The sequence below is a fragment of the Mchenga conophoros genome, linkage group LG7 (genome assembly GCF_057382185.1).
Source record: "Mchenga conophoros isolate Kocher_MC1m ecotype Shallow Benthic linkage group LG7, M_conophoros_male_GT1.1, whole genome shotgun sequence".
NCBI classification, from domain to species: Eukaryota; Metazoa; Chordata; class Actinopteri; order Cichliformes; family Cichlidae; genus Mchenga; species Mchenga conophoros.
In genome coordinates this window covers 23,352,200-23,372,215 of record NC_140532.1, presented here as the reverse complement: position 1 = coordinate 23,372,215, position 20,016 = coordinate 23,352,200, and the positions used below count along the sequence as shown (strand labels likewise).

General features: G+C 41.4%; 1 protein-coding gene across 1 annotated transcript; it reads left to right on the top strand.

Annotated features, from left to right (window-relative positions):
- Positions 1-2,013: 2,013 nt before the first annotated feature.
- borcs5 (BLOC-1 related complex subunit 5) lies at positions 2,014-8,491 on the top strand. The gene is made up of 4 exons (XM_085282977.1): positions 2,014-2,441; positions 2,728-2,871; positions 5,428-5,585; positions 6,753-8,491. The coding sequence occupies exons 1-4, from the start codon at positions 2,384-2,386 to the stop codon at positions 6,984-6,986; spliced, it is 594 nt and encodes a 197-aa protein (XP_085139103.1). The 5' UTR covers positions 2,014-2,383; the 3' UTR covers positions 6,987-8,491.
- Positions 8,492-20,016: the final 11,525 nt, after the last annotated feature.

The window sequence follows — 20,016 nt, the reverse complement described above, 5'->3', positions numbered from 1 at the left end:
TTATATTTTCAGCCTTTTTTAAAAAGTGTTTCCCATTTAAATGCAACAAATTCTGCTTTACTACCCATTACCCAGTACCATTGTGGATTGAGTTATGATAAAAGCATAATATCGTTGTTTTATATTATTTGCCATGTACAAATTACAGAGCCCATGAAGGTGCATAAGGTGATATTACCCAAACGCAAACTCACAGAGACAAAAAGTAAACTCAAAAAACACAGCTTTATTGCTGGCGTGGGACACGAAAAACAATACTAAACTAACGAACGCACAATGAGCCACAGGGAAAAATCACACAGCTATGAGGGAGGACGCAACACTGACAAAGAGAAACATGGGACTTAAATACACTGAGGGATAACGAGGGGGAATGAGCCACAGGAGGAGAGCACAGCTGAGAGTAATTAGGCAGGACGAGGCAAGGGAAGCAAAACTAGAAACATTAACATAGGACAGACTGTGAAAGTAAAACAGGAAACACACTGACGGAACTCAAGATATGTAAACTTAACAGACTGGGGAGTTAGAACATAAGGACCTGAAACATGGAACAGAAAGGCACAGTAGATACAACATGAACATAACGCCACAGGGGAAGAGTAAAACAAAATGCAGGAACACAGGACCTCTTTCAAAATAAAATGGGAAACATAATGAAACGCAAACATGACAACATAAGAAACACAGACATGAAGCACATGAAGGACAAGGGAGACTTAACGGGGTTGGATACACAAGGGGAATCTAATAACAAATGAACTTAGATAACCTAATGAACAAAATAAACTCAAAACTTAAAACGCTGGGTCAAAAGACCCAGGATCATGACAGATATTTTGTCTACTGCAGACAAATTATTTGTGCTAATAAGATGTAGTGTAGAAGATACTGTGATATCAACCTCCTGACCATCTGTCGCATTAATATGCAAATAACTTATTATCAGAATCAGAATCAGAATACTTTATTGATCCCTGGGGGAAATTATTTTTTGTTACAGTGCTCCATTTTAAACCAACATTAAGACAAGACAGACAATACACTAACTAAGAATAGTACAATATATACATATATATACATACATACATACATAAGTCACTCATAAATAAATAGTTGGAAAAGAAACATGTGTAGTTGTAGCAGCAAACAGTGTGTTAAGTGGATGCGTTGTACAGGGAGATAGCCACAGGCAGGAATGATTTCCTGTGTCGTTCAGTGGTGCTTTTCGGTAATCTCAGTCTCTCACTGAACGTGCTCCTGTGACTGACCAGCATGTCATGGAGTGGGTGGGAGGTGTTATCCAACATTGTCTTTATCTTGGACAGCATCCGCCTCTCCGACACCACCTTGAGGGAGTCCAGCTCCATCCCCACAACATTGCTGGCCTTACGGATCAGTTTATTAAGTCTGTTGGCATCTGCGACCCTCAGCCTGCTCCCCCAGCATGCAACAGCATAGAGGATCGCACTGGCCACAACAGACTCATAGAAAAATATGTATGCACAGGATAGATACAGTCATAACATAATTTTAGTGCTAAATTGAATTTAGGATGCACACAGCTACCATATAATTGAGAACACAGCAATGTGTTTTATATTTTTGTGATTCACTGAAATTCTTGCTGATTCAACATTAAGATACAATTTACTGTAGATATTAAAAAGTAGCAAAGTGTTAAAGACTCCATACTGCATAGCTTGAAAAGCAATGAGACCTGGTTATAAAAAGATCTTAATAATAGTGAGGTGGAAGTAAAGGTTGTAGCTGAGTAGCTGAGTTATTTCTGTGATGGCTGTTTGCATCTGAAAGTATTCACAGTAAACTACAAAATAAATAACTTGAAATAAAAAATAGCACTTTGTAGGGGCTCCACTGACATTTTTTGTTGAGATACAGTCTTGTTTACGCAGAGCCTTAGACATAAATATACGTACAATAAGGCTGTATATGCGACCTGGCCACCAGTAGGGGGCGGTAATATTGAGCACTTTACAGCTAAGAAGCAGACCCCGTGATCACTATTTACGGAAGTGTATCCTCGTTTCGAATTGAAGTCTGCTCACAGGCATTTTTGTTGTGCTGTCATGCAGATATTTCTTAATTATTCAGAGCTAAATCGCTACATTGAAAAACATTTGCTCGGGATTCATTTATCAAACGAGCTTCCGGTAACCCCGTTTGTAACACATCCTAGCTGGCAATTAGTAGCTAGCCTAAACCGGTGAGCCCACAGCCCTTTTACTTCCTCTGGTCCTACATACTTGGTCCGTTTGTAGACCGTATGAACTCTGCACAAACTGGTTTTTAGCAGGAAACTCCAGTTTTTGAAAACGTTAACTGAAGCTAACTGCTAGTTTGCTAACCTAACGTCAGCACCATGGGAGCGGAACAGAGCGGAGATGCGGAGCACAAACATTCCGATTACAGCTCATCAGGTAAGGCTGTCTGCCGTGGTGGTTTTCTCTGTTAAGGTTAGTTTTAATGAAAAGTAAACCGAGCTGAGGTTAGGATTATATGTCAAGCCACCTCCACCAACAGTCATCGGTATTACAAATCCTATTTGCGTTCACCCTCCAGTAGTAGCACCACTACTAGTAGTATACATATAATAATGAAAGTCCTGCTGTCAAATTGTGTGGGTACTGAGCTTTTTAAAAGTTACACATATTCCACATGTGCTGTGCTTCAGATTTGGTTTTCATTACATTTCTGTCGTTGCAGTGGTGCCATCTCCAGCAAAACAGAAGGCAAAGATGGATGATATTGTGGTTGTGGCTCAGGGGACTCAGTCAATGCGAAATATCCACAACGACCCAGATGTCATCAAGCTTCAGGAGATACCTACATTTCAGCCGCTTTTGAAAGGTAACGTTTAAGTCTCCGGAGTGCTGTCACGGATTTTTGTTTGGCACTTTAAGAGACTGTAAAAGAGGATCTGGGTATAGGGTTTTAGTGGCGGGTGCTCATATTAAATATGGCCAGAGTTTAAAACAAGCAGTATACCACCCGGTGTGCTGCTGCATGGTGGAGTAAACACAGGGCAAGATTGACTCATGTCCCATACCCAAGTCAGTTTTGGACCGATTTCAATTAAATGAAATAAAAATACAGTACCAGATCTTTGCGTTCCTATTTACAAGGACTGATGTTGTGCCAAAAAAGTGATTTCTGTGTTTCTTATATCTTAACTTATATTGGTAAATACATGGTATGTTTATAATTACCTTAATTTTACTACATGTGTAAAGTGTAAAGTAAAGTGTGCGTGTTAGTCCCCATAGGGAAATAGTTCCTCTGCATTTAACCCATTCACCCAGTGAAGCAGCGGGCAGCCGCCAGTGCAGCGCCCAGGGAGCAGTGTGTAGGGACGGTACCTTGCTCAGGGGTACCTCAGGGTAGCCGTTCAGTGGAGTCGAACCCCCGACCTTCCGATCACAGGGCCACCACTCTACCTACTGAGCTATCCCTGCCCCCTTTGTAGTTAATCTAGTTCTTTTTGGTGACCCAAAGTATGTTTAAAGAACTATAATGATATATTTGATACATGTCTCAACTCTGAATATTTTTATATATTTTATTTATTGTTTACTCTATTTAATTTGTAAAATATGTGTACACACACACACACACACACACACACACACACACACACGTAGAAAAATATTTAGTATACACATCCAGAAATGCATATACTATTATATATTGTACATATATTTATTAGTTTCAGATGTAGCCATTCTTGTATTTTGCTTGTTTACATTATTGTTTTTTGCACAACTCTGTTGCTTGTGAAGCTCGCACACAAGAATTTCACTCACATGTGCTGTACCAATGTACCTGCACATGTGATGTGACAATAAAAGTGATTTGATTTGATTTGATATTTGTTACAATTTCTCTCTCTTAAAGATATATAGATAGATATAGAGGTTGCACAGGTGGTCCAACTCCTCCACGTTGGTTCGTCAATACGTGCCTTTGCCAGAGGGTTTGCTGTGTTTCCCAGCACAGTCTCAAGAGCATGGAGGAGATTCCGGGAGACAGACTCTTACTCTAGGAGAACTGGACAGGGTTGTAGAAGGTCCATAACCAATCATTACTGCCAGAGCTGCAAAATAACCTCCAGCAGGCCACTGATGTGAATGTCTCTGAAAAAACAATGCGAAACATACTTCATGATGGTAGCCTGAGGGCCCAGCATGTTCTAGCGGGCCCTGTGCTTACTGCTTGGCACCGTTGGCCATTAAATACCCGAATTGGCAGGTCCATCTCGTAGTGTACCTGCTCTCATCTGTGAAAAGATGAGAGCAGGTACACTCCGAGTGCATGTGACAGCAACCTCACTCCCATTGGGTATCGGAATAAAATCCTTGGACTCACTGTCAGACCCTACGCTGGTGCACTGGGTCCTGGAAATAATTGATGTAAATAACAGAATATGCATTTAAATGCATCCGTAGCACAATATATGACCTATGTTGTATTTTTACATTTATCAAGTGGCAGCAAATCCAATTTGGTGCAATGTACACGTTAGCTGAAATACATAGACTGCATAGTGACCACAGTTTTTATTTAGTTATTTATTTTTTGCTTGATTGAAAAATAGAAAACTAAATAACTTCGCACTGCAACATTAGCTGTAAAGGCAGTGTAACAACATTATGCACTCCACACTGTATATAAATGCCACTTGTTTTGCACATATTCAACTCTGTATATTTTATATATTTTATTATTATTATTATTATTATTATTATTATTATTATTTTATTTTATTTTTTTACTATTTAATTTGTAAAAATGTGTATACACACACACACACGTAGGAAAATATTTAGTATACACATCCAGAAATGCATACACTATTATATATTGTACATATATTTCTTAGTTTCAGGTTGGCCATTCTTGTATTTTGCTCGTTTGTGTTGTTGTGTTTGCACATCTCTGTTGCTTGTGGGGCTCGCACACAAGAATTTCACTCGCATGTGCTGTGCCAGTGTGCCTGCACATGTGATGTGACAATAAAAAGTGATTTGATTTGATTTGATTTGATAACAGTGTTTGGATTTCTGTGATCACCTGAGGTACGCCTTCATTACTCTCTTCAGATGTTTTGTCTGGCATCCTTCTTTTCAGTTTTCACATGTGCTGAGTTTTCATCTTGATTCCAATCAGTTCATTTTAAAATTCTGTGTAGTGGAGCTGAATGCCGCTGCAACCTATTAGCACTGTGTTAGAAGGCTGATAATGAACCAAAGTTCCTGTGTAGGCACACTCCTGAAATAGCAGCCTGCAAAGCTCTGTCACATCCTGTGCATTGCTAATTACTGTAATTACCAAGTGTTACACTGTTGTCAAGTGTTACCGTGTTCCTGCATGTTCAAGTAAGTCATTTTTTGGCTTTTCTCTCCACAGGAGTGCTGAGCGGCCAGACGTCACCCAGCAGTGTGTGTCTTGAAAGGTTGGACACCGCTCAGGTTCTGCAGCTCTGCATCCGGTACCAGGACCACCTACACCAGTGTGCTGAGGCTGTGGCTTTCGACCAGAATGCTCTTGTAAAGAGGATCAAAGAGGTAAGACTGTTTTTAAGTCCTTAAATAACTATATTAACTACATGGGATGTAAACACATTTTGTACCAGTACCATAAGCACTGCTGGCTGTTGTCACAGGCTGGCTGCTCTCTCTACAAGGGCAGATTTTTACTCCAGATTCTCTTTGTGACGCAGCACCAAAGGGATTTCCGTCTCCTCCCAGGACTGAGCCGTTTATCTCTTGCTTGTTGGGTGCATGTGTAAACCACTACACTATGGAGCCACTCACAAAGACCACAAACATGTTTAAATAAACTCAAAATATCCCAATTAAATATACAATATACAGTTAGATGGAACAAGTCTGCAGGGTGTGCACTTGCTAAATGGTAGGTGTGGAGGGTGTAAAACAGAAAGCACTAAGAAAAGGTCAGGGAGAAGACCAGGTGAGGAGAATGAGGCCATTCTGCAGATTTGACCTATAGCCATATAATCTCCATTAACTCAGTTGTGGGTGGGAATAGTCTGTTTTACTTAGAAAGTTTCCTAACTGAGAGAAGTGACTCAAATGTCCACAGGGCAGCTGTATTAAGAGCTGGACAGATTCCCTAAATACTCGGGAAAGGAGCCTCTGTGCTTTCTTTATTACCTCCTTTAACTAAAGACACAGTGGAATGTTCTTAATGAATAGATAAACAGTAATGCTGAACCACAATTCAGTGCAAGCACACAGCTGCTCACAAAAACAATAAACATGTACAAGTCTGTGCATTAAAATAAAATTGGGCCTCCTTATCAATCTAAAATTGTTACATATCGTAGAAGAAAAATGAAAAGAATATAAATAAATAATCAAATTAAAAGGACATTTTGGTTTTTTTCACCTCTGTTTACTCTATATTATTATTTTTATATTATTATTATTTATATATATATTATTTATATTATTATTTTTACTCAGTTGTATATAGTATTTGTATTTGTATTCTATTTTTATCTTATTGTATATTTATTTTATTTTATTTTATTCTACTGTATATAGTATTTTATTTTATTCTATTCTGTACAGTTGTGTACTGTATTTATTCTTATTGTATTCTAATTTTTGCCTCATAACTTTTGCACTGTCCACTTCCTGCTGTGACAAAACAAATTTCCCACGTGTGGGACTAATAAAGGTTATCTTATCTTATCTGTTTTTCTGCAGATGGACATGTCGGTGGAAACCTTGTTCAGTATAATGCAGGAACGCCAGAAACGGTATGCCAAGTACGCCGAGCAGATCCAGAAGGTCAACGAGATGTCCATGATCCTGAGACGCATCCAGATGGGAATTGACCAGACGGTGCCGCTGATGGAGCGCCTCAACAACATGCTGCCTGAGAGTGAACGCCTGGAGCCCTTCAGCATGAGGCCTGATGGGGAATCCGCCACCAAGTAGACTCTTGAAAATAAACACAGCTGCTTCCTACCTGAGTCTCCGTGCAACTCTCCATCCAGGAGGAACAGCAGCTCTGTCCAGCTGGAGAGAATCTAAGACTTGTAACATTTAAAGAGGCCTGCAGCTTGGCTGTGTGCGATTGCAGCTGCTTGGGTTCGTTCTCCAAGTCACAAACAATTATGTGTATTCTTTTATTTATTGCAGCCGGGTTTGCTGAACACACATGCCAGTAATCAATAGATCAGCAAATACATTTTCACACCTGCAAGCTATCCTGATCAATAACCTTCTGGGTGCATTCATAGGTACACGTGACACGTGACCCAAGGGAATCAAGCTGGGAGTTGTTGAGATGTTTTGCATGTTTTAAAGATTCTGATTTGAATGTGAGCAACATAAAAACATCTAAAGCTGCTGATCTGGAGGTTTGTGGACAGCCTCCTAACACTTGCCACCTGCTCCATAATTTGTGATGCGTTAGTTTTGGATCGTTACAAATGTGTGTTTGTAATCATGATGTTTGAGTTACTTTGTCATCATATCCCATCCTGGAAGTGCTTGTGTGCATTCTTTGCAATGTTAAAATTTCATTTTGGGATATAAAGAGCAAAAAGAAGTATTATTGCATAATGAGCATCGAAATTGTGCAGTGGAAGTAAAATCAGAAATCTTGTGTACTTGGGTTTTTGTGGGAAGGAAGACCTTAAATGGATGCTTTTGCTTGAGCAGCTGTGACAAGCCTGTTCACAATCAAAATATGTGAAAAATAGAAAGTTTGGACTGTATATAGACGCTGATAGCTCAGGTTTCGTAAGGAAGGATAAAAACACGTAAATTGAGGTGGACACAAAACATTTGGATTCTGACTTCTGTTACAAAAAAGGCTTTCAGATCACTGCACCAAATGTCAGCATTAACTTTGATTGTTGGTCTGCACACCAAAGGTTTACATGCTGACCTGTTAATAAGCAGAAATGTAATAACAGTTTGCTATATTTTGATCTCTTTGGGGAAATTGATCAGGTTAACTTGATGGCTTCATCTACTGAGTAGTTGCCATGTTCGCTACCCTTACAGGGGATGGATTTGGGATTTTATGTGGTTTCATGTTCACTGCCTCTATTCTTTTTAAGAAGAGAAAGCAGAGAAAAAAGCTGTCAAGAAGACGTGCCCGTGTAACATGCTCTCAACAATTTATTTTCTATTAGGTAGAAAATAGACACTTTTTCTCTTCTTGATGCATCACTGACCTTTGTGTGTGTGTGTAAATGCCAGTAAAACTAATTTAGAAATTGGCTTTAAGGTGGCCCTGAACACTTTGCAGCAGCTGTAGTGAGGACATGTTGGTCCACTAGGTGGTGCATGTATAACACATTTCACTGGCTGAGTGTCTCATTGCCCATAAACAGCTGTTTGAGTGTGGATGTTAGGACTTGAGAGTGAATGATTGTTAGCTTGTACATGCTCACTGTCACTGTAAAAATAAATAAAACAGCTTTCTCCTGCGAGGCCACCTGTTTTTATTTTTCATTCCTTGTGTCAGAGCTTCATTTGTGGTTAGAACAGAGTTTATAACACACTGATTTATGTCATATCCTTTTTAACAGTGATGGATGCTCATGTCTAACAGCAATGAAAACCTCAAGTTAAGATTAAAGCTTAGCTGCCCTCACTGTGCAGCCCTAGTGTTTTATTTACCCTGATCAACATTTGTAGTGCTTTAGAGCGATAACATTAGTTGAATCTGTTAATCACTTTTTAAAAAGGAATGTGAAATTGTCTTAATAATTTCGAAGTTTGTTGTGTCTGATAATAAATCGACTGTACTGAAGACTGCTGATAAATTACATTAATGTCAGAAATGAAAAGAGATTGGCCTGACTGCTTCGAGCTTATGAGAAGGCAAAAGTAACTCACATAGCCACTTGTTACAACTGAGGTATGCAGATGGGCTACAACAGCAGAAGACCACACTGTGTGCCACTCCTGTTAGCTAAGAACAGGAAACTGAGGCTACTTTTCACACAGTCTCACAAAAATAGAAGACTAGAAATACATTGCCTGGTTTCCAAAGGTTTCTGTTCGTCTGGACGTAACGTTTTCAGTGGGAGAAACGTTTCGTCACTCACCCAAGTGACTTCTTCAGTCTGGTTTAATTTAATGAGTCTTGATTTCTGCTGCAACATTTGGATGGTAGGGTCAGAAATGTGCATAAATGTGGTAGTGATTTCTTGGCTCTCTTTGGCCACCAACTGAGCATCAATGAAACGTCACGGCCTACATGAGTATTGTTGCTGACCATGTCCAATGCCACAAAACTCAGTTAATCTCAAACTGGTTTCTTAGACATAATAATGACCTTACTGTACGCAAAGGACGTCCACAGTCAACAGATCTCAATCCCACAGAGCACCTTTGGGATGTGGTGGAACGGGCGATTCACATCATTGATGTGCAGCCACAAATCTGTGTGCTGTCATGTTAACATAGATCATGACAGCACACAGGCAAGTGACCCCAGGGAGGGGTCACTTGCCCCTCCCTTCCTTCCCTCCCCATCTCCAGCTGCCTCCCTCTTCCCGCTCCACCACAACCACCCACACATGCAGGGCCTTGGAGTAGGGGTATGTCACCAGGGTGCAGAGGAGGCTACCCCCCCCTCTGTCCCCTTCTGGCTGCCTCTGCCTCAATTTTATCCCACAACTTAGACATTCACATTACTCACACTCTCATTACACATACATATAGGATCTTGGGGGTGGGCACGATACACGGAGTCCAAAGTACCATCAGGGTGTACACCCCACCCCTGGCATCGTTGCCCACCTCTCAATTTTAAATACACGTAGACATTGAGGGCTATCAGGAGGGACCATGCGCTTACCTGCTGCTCTCTGGCAGGTAGCTCCATGCCCTCCTGGGTTTTAAATGCACCTTAGAACACACATGCATCAACACTACAATGAGCGGGTGGAGGGAGGTTTGGAGTCTTCTCTCACCCCCATTCTCTGCGACCTGCTGGAGCAGGGGGGCTAGGAGGAGGAGTTGGCCGTCCGACTGCGGTCTGGAGTGTGGAGCCTTCCTGCTGCTGCGGAGTCGGGGCGGTCTGCCTCCCCCCACCGCAGGGAAAAGGGAAACACCACCTGGGTCTGGGTGCAGTTCCCCCCTCCAGGGGCGGGGGCACCTAGACCCGGTTTGTAGAGTACGCTTGGTGAGTGTGATCGTGTGTACAACGTCTCTTTATGTCTGTCTCCACGTTGGTTGAGTGTGGAGTGAGTGCATATGAGAGCATGAGGGTGGGAATGGATGTTTGTATCTGTGTGTGCCTGTATGTCTGTGTCTATATGTCAGGTTGGGTATCAGACGCCACCTCTCTGGGGACATCTCAGGCCCTCCAAGGTTTGGAGGCCTATCTCCCCCCACCACCACTTCCCCTGCCAGTGGCGGACTCCCTCAGACATCGGTGCGTTGGTGGTTCTTTGTGTCCGGGGATGGGCGTCCAGGTACACACCGGCTCACTCCTTGGCGGCCGCTTATCGGGGCCTGGAGCCTGGGGCTCGCTCGGGCCACTTCGGAGGTGGGGTGCCCCCGGCCTCTCGGCCTGGGGCTCGGTCACTCAGGCGCAGCTGGCTGCCGGCGGAGCTCACGGGCGCGTCACTGCAACTCCCCCTGGCTTCTGCTCCGCGGCTGCTGAGTGAGCCCTCATCTGGGACTCTCCTCAGCTCTTTCCGGGACAGTGGCGCGGCTGCCCCTCTGTTGGTCTTCCTTGGTCTCTTGTGTTCTGAGGGCCTCTGGATGTCTGGAGTTTTGATCTCCTCCATACCTGCTTCATGCCCTGGAGGACGGGGCTGTGGCCCCCCCACACTCCCTAGCAGATCATTACATGAAGGAACCTTTTTTTTAAAAAAAACAAGCGCGTCCATGCTCACAGGTGTACACACGGGTGATCACACCCACAAACTACACCCTTTTTGGCTCCTACCTCAAAGCACACTGTGTTCTGTTGATCTTATGTGCTGCACAATAATGTTTAATATTTAGTATTTACTGTCATATCCCCATATATCATTGTGATGTTGTTTATTCTATTACTCTTGTTCTCTTCTGCTTGCTTTCTTTTTTCTTTCTCAGCAGGTGATCCAGGTGATTGATATATGCATTTTTTTTTCTCTGCCCGTTCTGTTGGTTTTTGTCTTTTGCCCTTCTCCCCCGTCCCTCTTCTCAGCTGTTTCTCTTTCCCTCTTTCTTTCTCCCCTTCTTTCCCCCAGTCAAGTCTGTCCCGTATTCAGTAAGTGAAAATAAAATAAACAATAAAAGGTGAATCAAATGGACCATTACGGCAAGGCTGGGATGGTCAGTTTGGTAAAGTAAATCCGTTGGGCATCTTTCTTTGCCTTTAGACAACAATTCTGATGGCAAAAGAGCCAAACGGGACAGGCCAAAAAAAAAAACATAGATCGAAATCTCTGAGGAATGTTTCCAGCATCTTGTTGGATCTGTGCCGCACAGAATTAAGTCAGGTCTAAAGGCAAAAGAGGATCCAACCAGATACTTGCAAGGTATACCCAATAAAGTGGCTGGTGAGTGGACAGAATGTACACTGTTACAGTGGCAGTGCCCACATTCAATCCCAAATAATGACATAAAAATATTTGCAAGGAAACTCCGTGAGCCTTAGACTACAGGCTGCCCCAAACAGTTTTCCCCACTGCCAGACCTGTATGGTAAAAACACTGATTCTCTAACAGTCGAACACAGATGGGTGCATTAGAGAGCATCTTGCCCAAGGGTACTACAGCGGAAAGATGGAAGCAGGAATTCAGTTCAAATCAGTTTTATTTATATAGCGCCAAATTGCAACAACAGTTGCCTCAAGGTGAAGATGAAGATCCTAAATAAAGAGAAAACAGCCAAAACTCCATCAATCATAAGACTCAGTATTAGCACTTTGGTGACAGTGGAAAGTGAAAAATATCCCTTTTAACAGGAAGAAACCGCAGGCAGAACCAGGCTTCTGTTTATGAGCTGCAGCCAATCTAAAGAAAGATCAGAGTAACTCAAACTGCTTTTTTTCTGATAGTGAAAATCAAGGTTGAATAATAAGATAAACAGGGATTATTACAAACTTTAAATTACGACAAACTACTCTGGTAGAGTCCAAGAATAAAAATAAAGACTTTGAAATGAGAATAACAGGTTCTCTTTAGCACATGTCTGACAGTAGTTGAAGAGCATACTAAGAACAATTTCCTGACATTGTTCCTGTGTTTTGATATGGCTGTCAGCTTACTGTATTTTGTATTGACTGTGCATGTATTGTACTAAATTTTAATATGTATTTCTACTACTAAAGCATGAAAAATAGAAAGGAACAAATCTGTTGGCGCCCTTGGCTGGTCCTCAGAGTTACATAGGGTGCTGTGGTATCAACTTGCAGCTTCCTTCGTGTGTGCTTGGATGAGCAACATCACAGAAGCCTGGAAGCCTGGTGATTCCCACTGGGGTTTATACCACATACGGACCAAACTTAAAGACTAAATCAGAATCAGTGATTAAAGGATGTTGCCTCAGAAAAAGCTCGCTGCTAATGGCGAGTGGCTGGTGGTCGGGTTTTTTTTTCTTCCCCCCTTGAGCCAGTGTGGTCTGATTAGAGTTCTTGTGTATGTTGTTGAATTTTTCATCAGCGTATAAACACCCCAAACTCAATTACACCTACAAAAGGATCCTCCTCCGGCTGGATTGCTTTGAGGTGCAGAATTAGCGCAGTTCGTTGACATATGGTACATAAGGCAGAGACAACTTTTCTGTTTGAATTTAAAGTAGAACTCCTTTGATATGTTATCGCCTTTCATGTGTAAATTCAAATGGGTTAAAAAATGTCTTAAATGGCCGTGGGGGTATTGTTTGAACATTGGAACAGAAATGGAAATTGTCATTGCATTTATGCAGCAAGGAGGTGTAAAAGTTCCTCCAAGTCTTTGTAATGAAGAGCAGCTACCGACGCTCAGAGCTGGATATTAACGCCACAAGATGATACAATACGATCTGCCACCAGGAAATTCATTCTCTGAAATGAAAGAGAAATCCAATTTCCTCTGTATACTTCTCATTTGAATATAAATCAAAGGCTGGTTTGCTGCCTTTTTCCTTCCTGTTTTACCCACTTAAAATTAGAAACATAAAAATAAGTCCAGGCCTCTTATCCCCATCATCTCTCAGGTCAAAAATACGAACCGGCACTGGTTGTTTTTCTGCAATAAGAGTGGAAATTTGCCAGATAATTGTTATGTTTTATGTCTCTGTGCTCATTTAAAGAAGAAAATAATTCACAGAGTTCAGATAATTATGTGAATGACAGAAGTCATTTTATTTATCTTTCATATCTGCTTCCAACTTCTGATTGTGATTAAACCCCAGAAAATGACAAAAAAAAATCAAAATCAAAATGAACAGAACTATAAATTAATTTATTTTCCAAAAAGTAAATAATAAAATAACTTTTTTAGTCCAGAGTGAAGATTGTTTTCTGTGACTGGAAACTGAATGTGCCATTTTGATGTTGGTTGCACAAGACATGAAGTAAAAGTACAGAAGCTTCCTTGGAATCTAAGACATGCATTTTCCCCTCGTAATTCCTATCCAAAGAAATAAAATAATACTGAGCTGATCAGCTGAGACTGAAAACAGTAACTGTGCAACTAATAGGAACAATTTTGTCTGTCTATTATTCTGAACAGTTAAAAATTGACTGATTATTTGATAACTAAAAAACAATATATTTGTTTGACATACTTGGGTCTGGGACCTAACAGAGCATTTCTTCTCCACCCACCAACAGGTCCCAGCAGAGGTCTGCACCTCCACGAGGACCTGCCAGAAGTTTTCCTTTCTCTCTGAGCAGACTGTGTGATTGTTGGGGTTTCCTCTCTAATATTGTAGCATCATTACTCTGCAAAATAAAACTGAGTCAGCTGTTGTTGTGAATTGGTGCTATCTAAATAAAAGTAAACTGAAGTCAGCTGAACAAGCTGCTTCAGAGGAATCTTTGTTATTTTTTAAAATGCCTTATTATTTAAACCTTTAGCCATATTTAGTATAAGGGTCCCATTGTAAACAATATATGACTGAATATAAAGAAAGACATGGCAGGTCTGCTTGGAGATGACTGTGAGATTTTTTTTCTACAACCTTATCAGGTTGAAGCCATGTGGCCCAGAACTGTTGTAAATATTGTACCTGTGAGTAGTTTGAGGAAAAGCAAAGGTTGTTTTTAGACGAATGCCTGTATTGAATGTATCGACTTTCATTCTGAAGAATCAACCTACATGGTTTAAAAAGAAACTTGTAGGCAGTCCCCTCCAGTGATAGACACCCAGTGGATCCTCCCTCTTGAGTTGCAGCCAAACATTTCTGGTGTAGTAGAAAGACGAATTGTGCCTCAGACCAGATTTATCCGGGGACATCTAATAAAGCACTTTGTTGCTTCATTGCACATTTGTGCTATGAAGGACACAGAGCTGCTACAGGAGACGACATGTTTTGTCATTCACTGCTGTAGCTGCGTTCAGAAGGACATGCGCATGTTAACGAACACATTCACTCTGCTGCTGTTTAATCTCTGAAATACACGCCTAGCTGTTTGGATCTGATCTCTCAGTTTGTAAAGGAGTAATGAGCAGTAGGTGAGTAACATTAGAACCTCCTGTGACAAATATTTACCTATAGACCGCTGAAAGGGTGAAGATCTTATTAAGGCTATTTTTCTGATTATCCTGTGTAGAAGCAGTGTTGTATCTACAGTCTGGTTAGTTGTCCCAGTGACTGTTATGTCTGACCAAAGGTATTTGAGTGTACTGGTAATGGTGGATCAAACTGTTTGCTTAGATGTGCGTCACACATTCTGATGATTGAAGAAATCTCTAAATGGTTCTCCATCTGGTCACCCAGTCAACATTAGAACTGAATGGTGTACTGTAATTTCATTTTAACAGGAAGAGATAGAATATCAACCGAAAATCCAAAAAAAACCACATCACTGTTTTTGGCAAACACAGTGGTAAGATCCTAGAAAGCTGATATTCTGTTTATCTGGATGTTGTGTTTCCTGTGGGAGAAACACTGAAAATGCAACATCCAGATGAACGGAATCAACTTTCTGGGATTTGCTTACCTGAGTAATTGAGCATGAATCGAGACAGTAGTAAAATGCTTCTTGTAGTTGTTCATCAGGTTTGCACACATCTCAGGCAGAGCGTTCTCATTCTCAGTGCATAACATACCAACGATTTGTCATGTCCCGAGGCGTCTCATAGTAACGTGAAAGGTACCCTTCAGCGTCCTTATGATACGCTGCAGATTCTCAGTTGAATGCAATAGGACGCCGCTCGCAGTGGTAACACACCCTCAGCCATCTATTCCAGCCCTAACCTTAACCTTAACCTTAACCCTATCAGATAGTGTTTTCCAAAGCCATTCATGATCAGAGTGTAAAACACATTTACATGTATGGATTCTTTCCAAACGGCTCTCATTTCTCACTCTTAACTACCTGAAGCCTTTCATTGAACTACCAAATAAACACATTGCTACTCTCTTTATGTCAGACATGTGGCGACACTTCTGCTATGATTTTATTCGTAAGAATGACTGTCAGCCACACCTTAAGAAGGAGCCTTCTCGTTTTTTGCCACTGAACATCATCTAGATCTTCAATGGCAAACTTAAGCCTGACCTCTGCAGGTGTGCCTTATCCACATAACAAGTTATGATTAGGAGTATCTATAATTGATTGATGGGTTGATTGTAATCTATGCATCACTTGGACACACAGCCAATCTGCAGGAACCAGAATTCACTCAGTGACATGTAATTCAGTTTATAACATTTACATAAAAGTGTTTTTTTCTGGATTTTTGGTTGATATTCTGTGTCTCGCCATTAAAATGAAACTATCATAAAAATCAGAGACTGTTCAGTTTTTCCTTTTTTTTTAAAGTGAGTAAACTTACAAATTCAGCAGAGAATTAAATCATAATTTTCCCGCACTGTAAGTGCCAAACTCTTTACCCTAAACCAAATTTTACCTTTAACCGTTCTACCAAATATTGAAGCTCAACTAGTCATAAACAACATTTCACAATTACATAAAATCTTATTATTTTTTTTCATTTTTTTGTCTTTGTTAGTTGGTTCTCTTTCTCCACCTTTAGACTTTGGTTGATGGAGCAACTTTTTAAAATTCTCACCAAATAGCACACTGAGCTAATTCCTGTTTACTCAGTGAATTCTCCTGAGATTTCAAGGTCTCACTATTCCCAAGTAGGCAGCGTGGCAAAGGAAGGCTTCTGTAGTGAAGTGTGAGATGCAGTGAAATGTGAAAAAAGCACACACAGATTTAACACAGCCTCACTCCCAGTGCATTCAGTGCATTCTACAGCTGTACTCACAGGACTGATAGAGGTAATTGTATGAAATCTTTTTTTTTTTAAAGGACTCAAAAGCAAAGTATTAACTCAGCCTACTTTTTTCAACCATGCATCCAGCTGCCACAGAATAAGCTCGATATTATTGCTAGATTCCCAGCTTTGAGAACCCTGGGTAGAACTAGAAACTTCTGTCATCTGGAATACTCTGCAAAGCTTGCTGCCACTGTGATCCAACTTCTGATAAACAGAAGAGGATGGATGGATGGGTGGATGGATGAATGGATGGATGGATGAATGGATGGATGGATGGATGGATGGGTGGATGGATGGATGGATGGATGGATGGATGGACGAATGAATGGATGGGTGGATGGATGGATGGATGGATGGATGGATGGATGAATGGATGGATGAATGGATGAATGGATGGATGGATGGATGGATGGATGGGTGGATGGATGGATGGATGGATGGATGGATGGATGGATGGATGAATGAATGGATGGGTGGATGGATGGATGGATGGATGGATGGATGGACGAATGAATGGATGGATGGATGGATGGATGGATGAATGGACGAATGAATGGATGGGTGGATGGATGGATGAATGGATGGATGAATGGATGAACGGATGGATGGATGGATGGATGGATGGATGGATGGATGGATGGATGGATGGGTGGATGGATGGATGGATGGATGGATGGATGAATGGATGGATGGGTGGATGGATGGATGAATGGATGGATATTGGAAGCTGCTAACTGCAGAATTTCCATCTAATGTTTGGTGTAAACTTAGTCTTGACTTCCAGAAACAGCAGAAAATGCAAATGAATGTGCATAACAATAATCAACAAAACCTGGGCCACGCTGAGGCCTTGACTTTAAAATAATGTGGTTAAAAAACAGCACTTGGTTGTGTATTACAAAAAAAAAAAATCTTTTCCCAGTGACTGTTTTCATGAAGGCAAAAATATTTCATCTATTATTCATAAAGGAGAGAAGGAAACCCAGTGAGACAGGAGCCACGTCCGTCACTGCTCTGTTATGTTTGACTCGCTCAGATGAGCGAGCCGAACAAGCCACTGGGAGTTCTGCTCTCTCTCGTGGTGCAGAAGCACACTCTTTCTTACTGTAGGACATTTTCATTCAGGTCCCAAAACACTGATGTTTTGCTTTTCGGCGTACAACTGTTGGTTACAAATGCGCCTTTTTGTTTACAGCTCATTTCTGCTCTTTTTTGTGTTACTCTAAATGAAATATACAGAGAGTCTCATTATCATCAGTGCTATGCACAAGTAGTAAAACACATTAGTGTCACTAAAGTCGTATGAAAAATCATCACGTGTGCGTTACGGTTTTAGGCTTTGATGTTTTAAATGGAATCACTCAGATATAGCGTATTAGTGATACATCTCAAACAATGCCACTGAGCACCCCGCTGTTCACGGCAGCTTTTTTAAAAGCGAGTACACATGTACAGCTTCACGTCGAACAATAAAGAGTAGGAGGAATTCATTATTCGCTATTATTCATATGCAAATGCAAACTTATTGTCTGAAAGAACGCCCTGCTCTTCAGTTTTCCAGCTGTGTGTGTGTGTGCTTCAGATTGAGGGGGGAAAAAAACATGCATCATCACATCCTATATCAATTATGTTGAGTGGTCTCTTCACATTGATTAGCAGATAAGAGGTTGAGCCAAATGCTTTGTTCCAGGAACACACTGTAGCCAGATGAGTTGGAGCATGTCGGTGAAAAGGCTGTGGAGGACCCTTGAGGTTTGATCAGAGCAGAACTCAGTGAGCAAGCTGGCCTGAAGTGAAATGTCCTCTGTGTTTGGTTGTTTTCTAAACATGTTCAACTGGAGAGCAAAAAAGGAAAAGAAAGAATCTCTTTCTCCCCAACATCCCATTATCTGCAGTTGTTTGTGCCAAACATCACTAGAAAGTAAAGTGATTTGTGCTGTGCCCATCTGGAAGTATACCAGAGAGAGCGTGTCTACCCCACACACTTTGAAGACCACAGTCTAAAACATATTTAAACAAACATATAAAGATATACACAGATGAGGCATAACATTATGACCACCTGCCTATCAGAATCATCAGAATCAGAATACTTTATTGATCCCTAGGGGAAATTATTTTTTGTTACAGTGCTCCATTATAAACAAACATTAACGGAGACAGACAATACACTAACTAAGAATAGCACAATATATACAGGCATATATATACATAAAAGTCACTTATTAATAAATAGCTGAAAAAGAACATGTGCAAGAAGGGTGTAGCTGTTGCAGTAACCAGTGTGTTAAGTGGATGAGTTGTACAGGGAGATGGCCACAGGCAGGAATGATTTCCTGTGTCGTTCAGTGGTGCTTTTCGGTAATCTCAGTCTCTCACTGAACGAGCTCCTGTGACTGACCAGCATGTCATGGAGTGGGTGGGAGGTGTTATCCAACATTGTCTTTATCTTGGACAGCATCCGCCTCTCTGACACCACCTTGAGGGAGTCCAGCTCCATCCCCACAACATTACTGGCCTTACGGATCAGTTTATCGAGTCTGTTGGCATCTGCTACCCTCAGCCTGCTCCCCCAGCATGCAACAGCATAGAGGATCGCACTGGCCACAACAGACTCATAGAAAATCCTCAGCATTTTCTGGCAGATGTTGAAGGACCTCAGTCTCCTCAAAAAACAGAGACGACTCTGGCCCTTTCTGTAAAGTGCTGTGGTGTTTTTAGCCCAGTCCAGTTTATTGTCAGTGTGTACTCCGAGGTGTTTAATATTATCTAGGTATCTAATATTTTGTGTTGGTCCTCATTTTTCTGCCAAAACAGCCCTGACCCATAGATTCCACTAGATATCTGCAGGTGTGCTGTGGTGCACCAAGATGTTAACAACAGATCCTTTAAATTCAGTAAGTTGCAAGGTTAGGGGCCCCATTGTTCGGACTTGTTTGTCCAGCACAGTTCACAGATGCTGGAATGGAGTGAAATCTGGAGGCCAAGCCAACACCTCAAAGTTGTTGTTGTGCCCCTCAAACCATTCCTGAACCTATTTTGCTTTGTGGCGGGGCATATTATCCTGCTGAAAGAGGCCACAGCCTCTTTTCCTGAAAGGATGTACATGGTCTGCAACAATGCCTAGGTAGGTGGTACGCATCAAAGTAACATCCACATAAATGGCAAGACCCAAGGTTTCCCAGCCAAAGCATCACACTGCCTCTTGCCTTCTTTTCATAGTGCATTGGTCGGTGGACAGGGGTCAGGATAGTTACCCTGACTGGTCTGCGGCTTTGTAACCGCATTCACAACAAAGTGTTTTGTGGATGTTTGTTGTTGCACTGGCCAGCCTTTGCTCCCCACATTTATCAATCAGCCTTAGCTCCTGATGACCCACCATTCCCTCTCTGAAAAAATGCTCGCTTGCTCCTTAATATAGCCCCCCCCCCCCCCCACTATCAGCTGCCATGATGAAGAGATAATCAGTATTATTTCGCTTCTCTCAGTGGACATGTTAAAGACACACTGAGGACCTTTTACCTGGTTAATGACACTTTACACTGGTTACATTGTGGTAATTATGCTGTTTT

Bases quoted from the DNA above. Each gene is read 5' to 3' on its own strand.
- borcs5 (XM_085282977.1), top strand. From the start codon at position 2,384: ATGGGAGCGGAACAGAGCGGAGATGCGGAGCACAAACATTCCGATTAC. The intron at 2,442-2,727 runs GTAAGGCTGTCT...CTGTCGTTGCAG, and splicing joins TTCCGATTACAGCTCATCAG to TGGTGCCATCTCCAGCAAAA. The intron at 2,872-5,427 runs GTAACGTTTAAG...TTCTCTCCACAG, and splicing joins ATTTCAGCCGCTTTTGAAAG to GAGTGCTGAGCGGCCAGACG.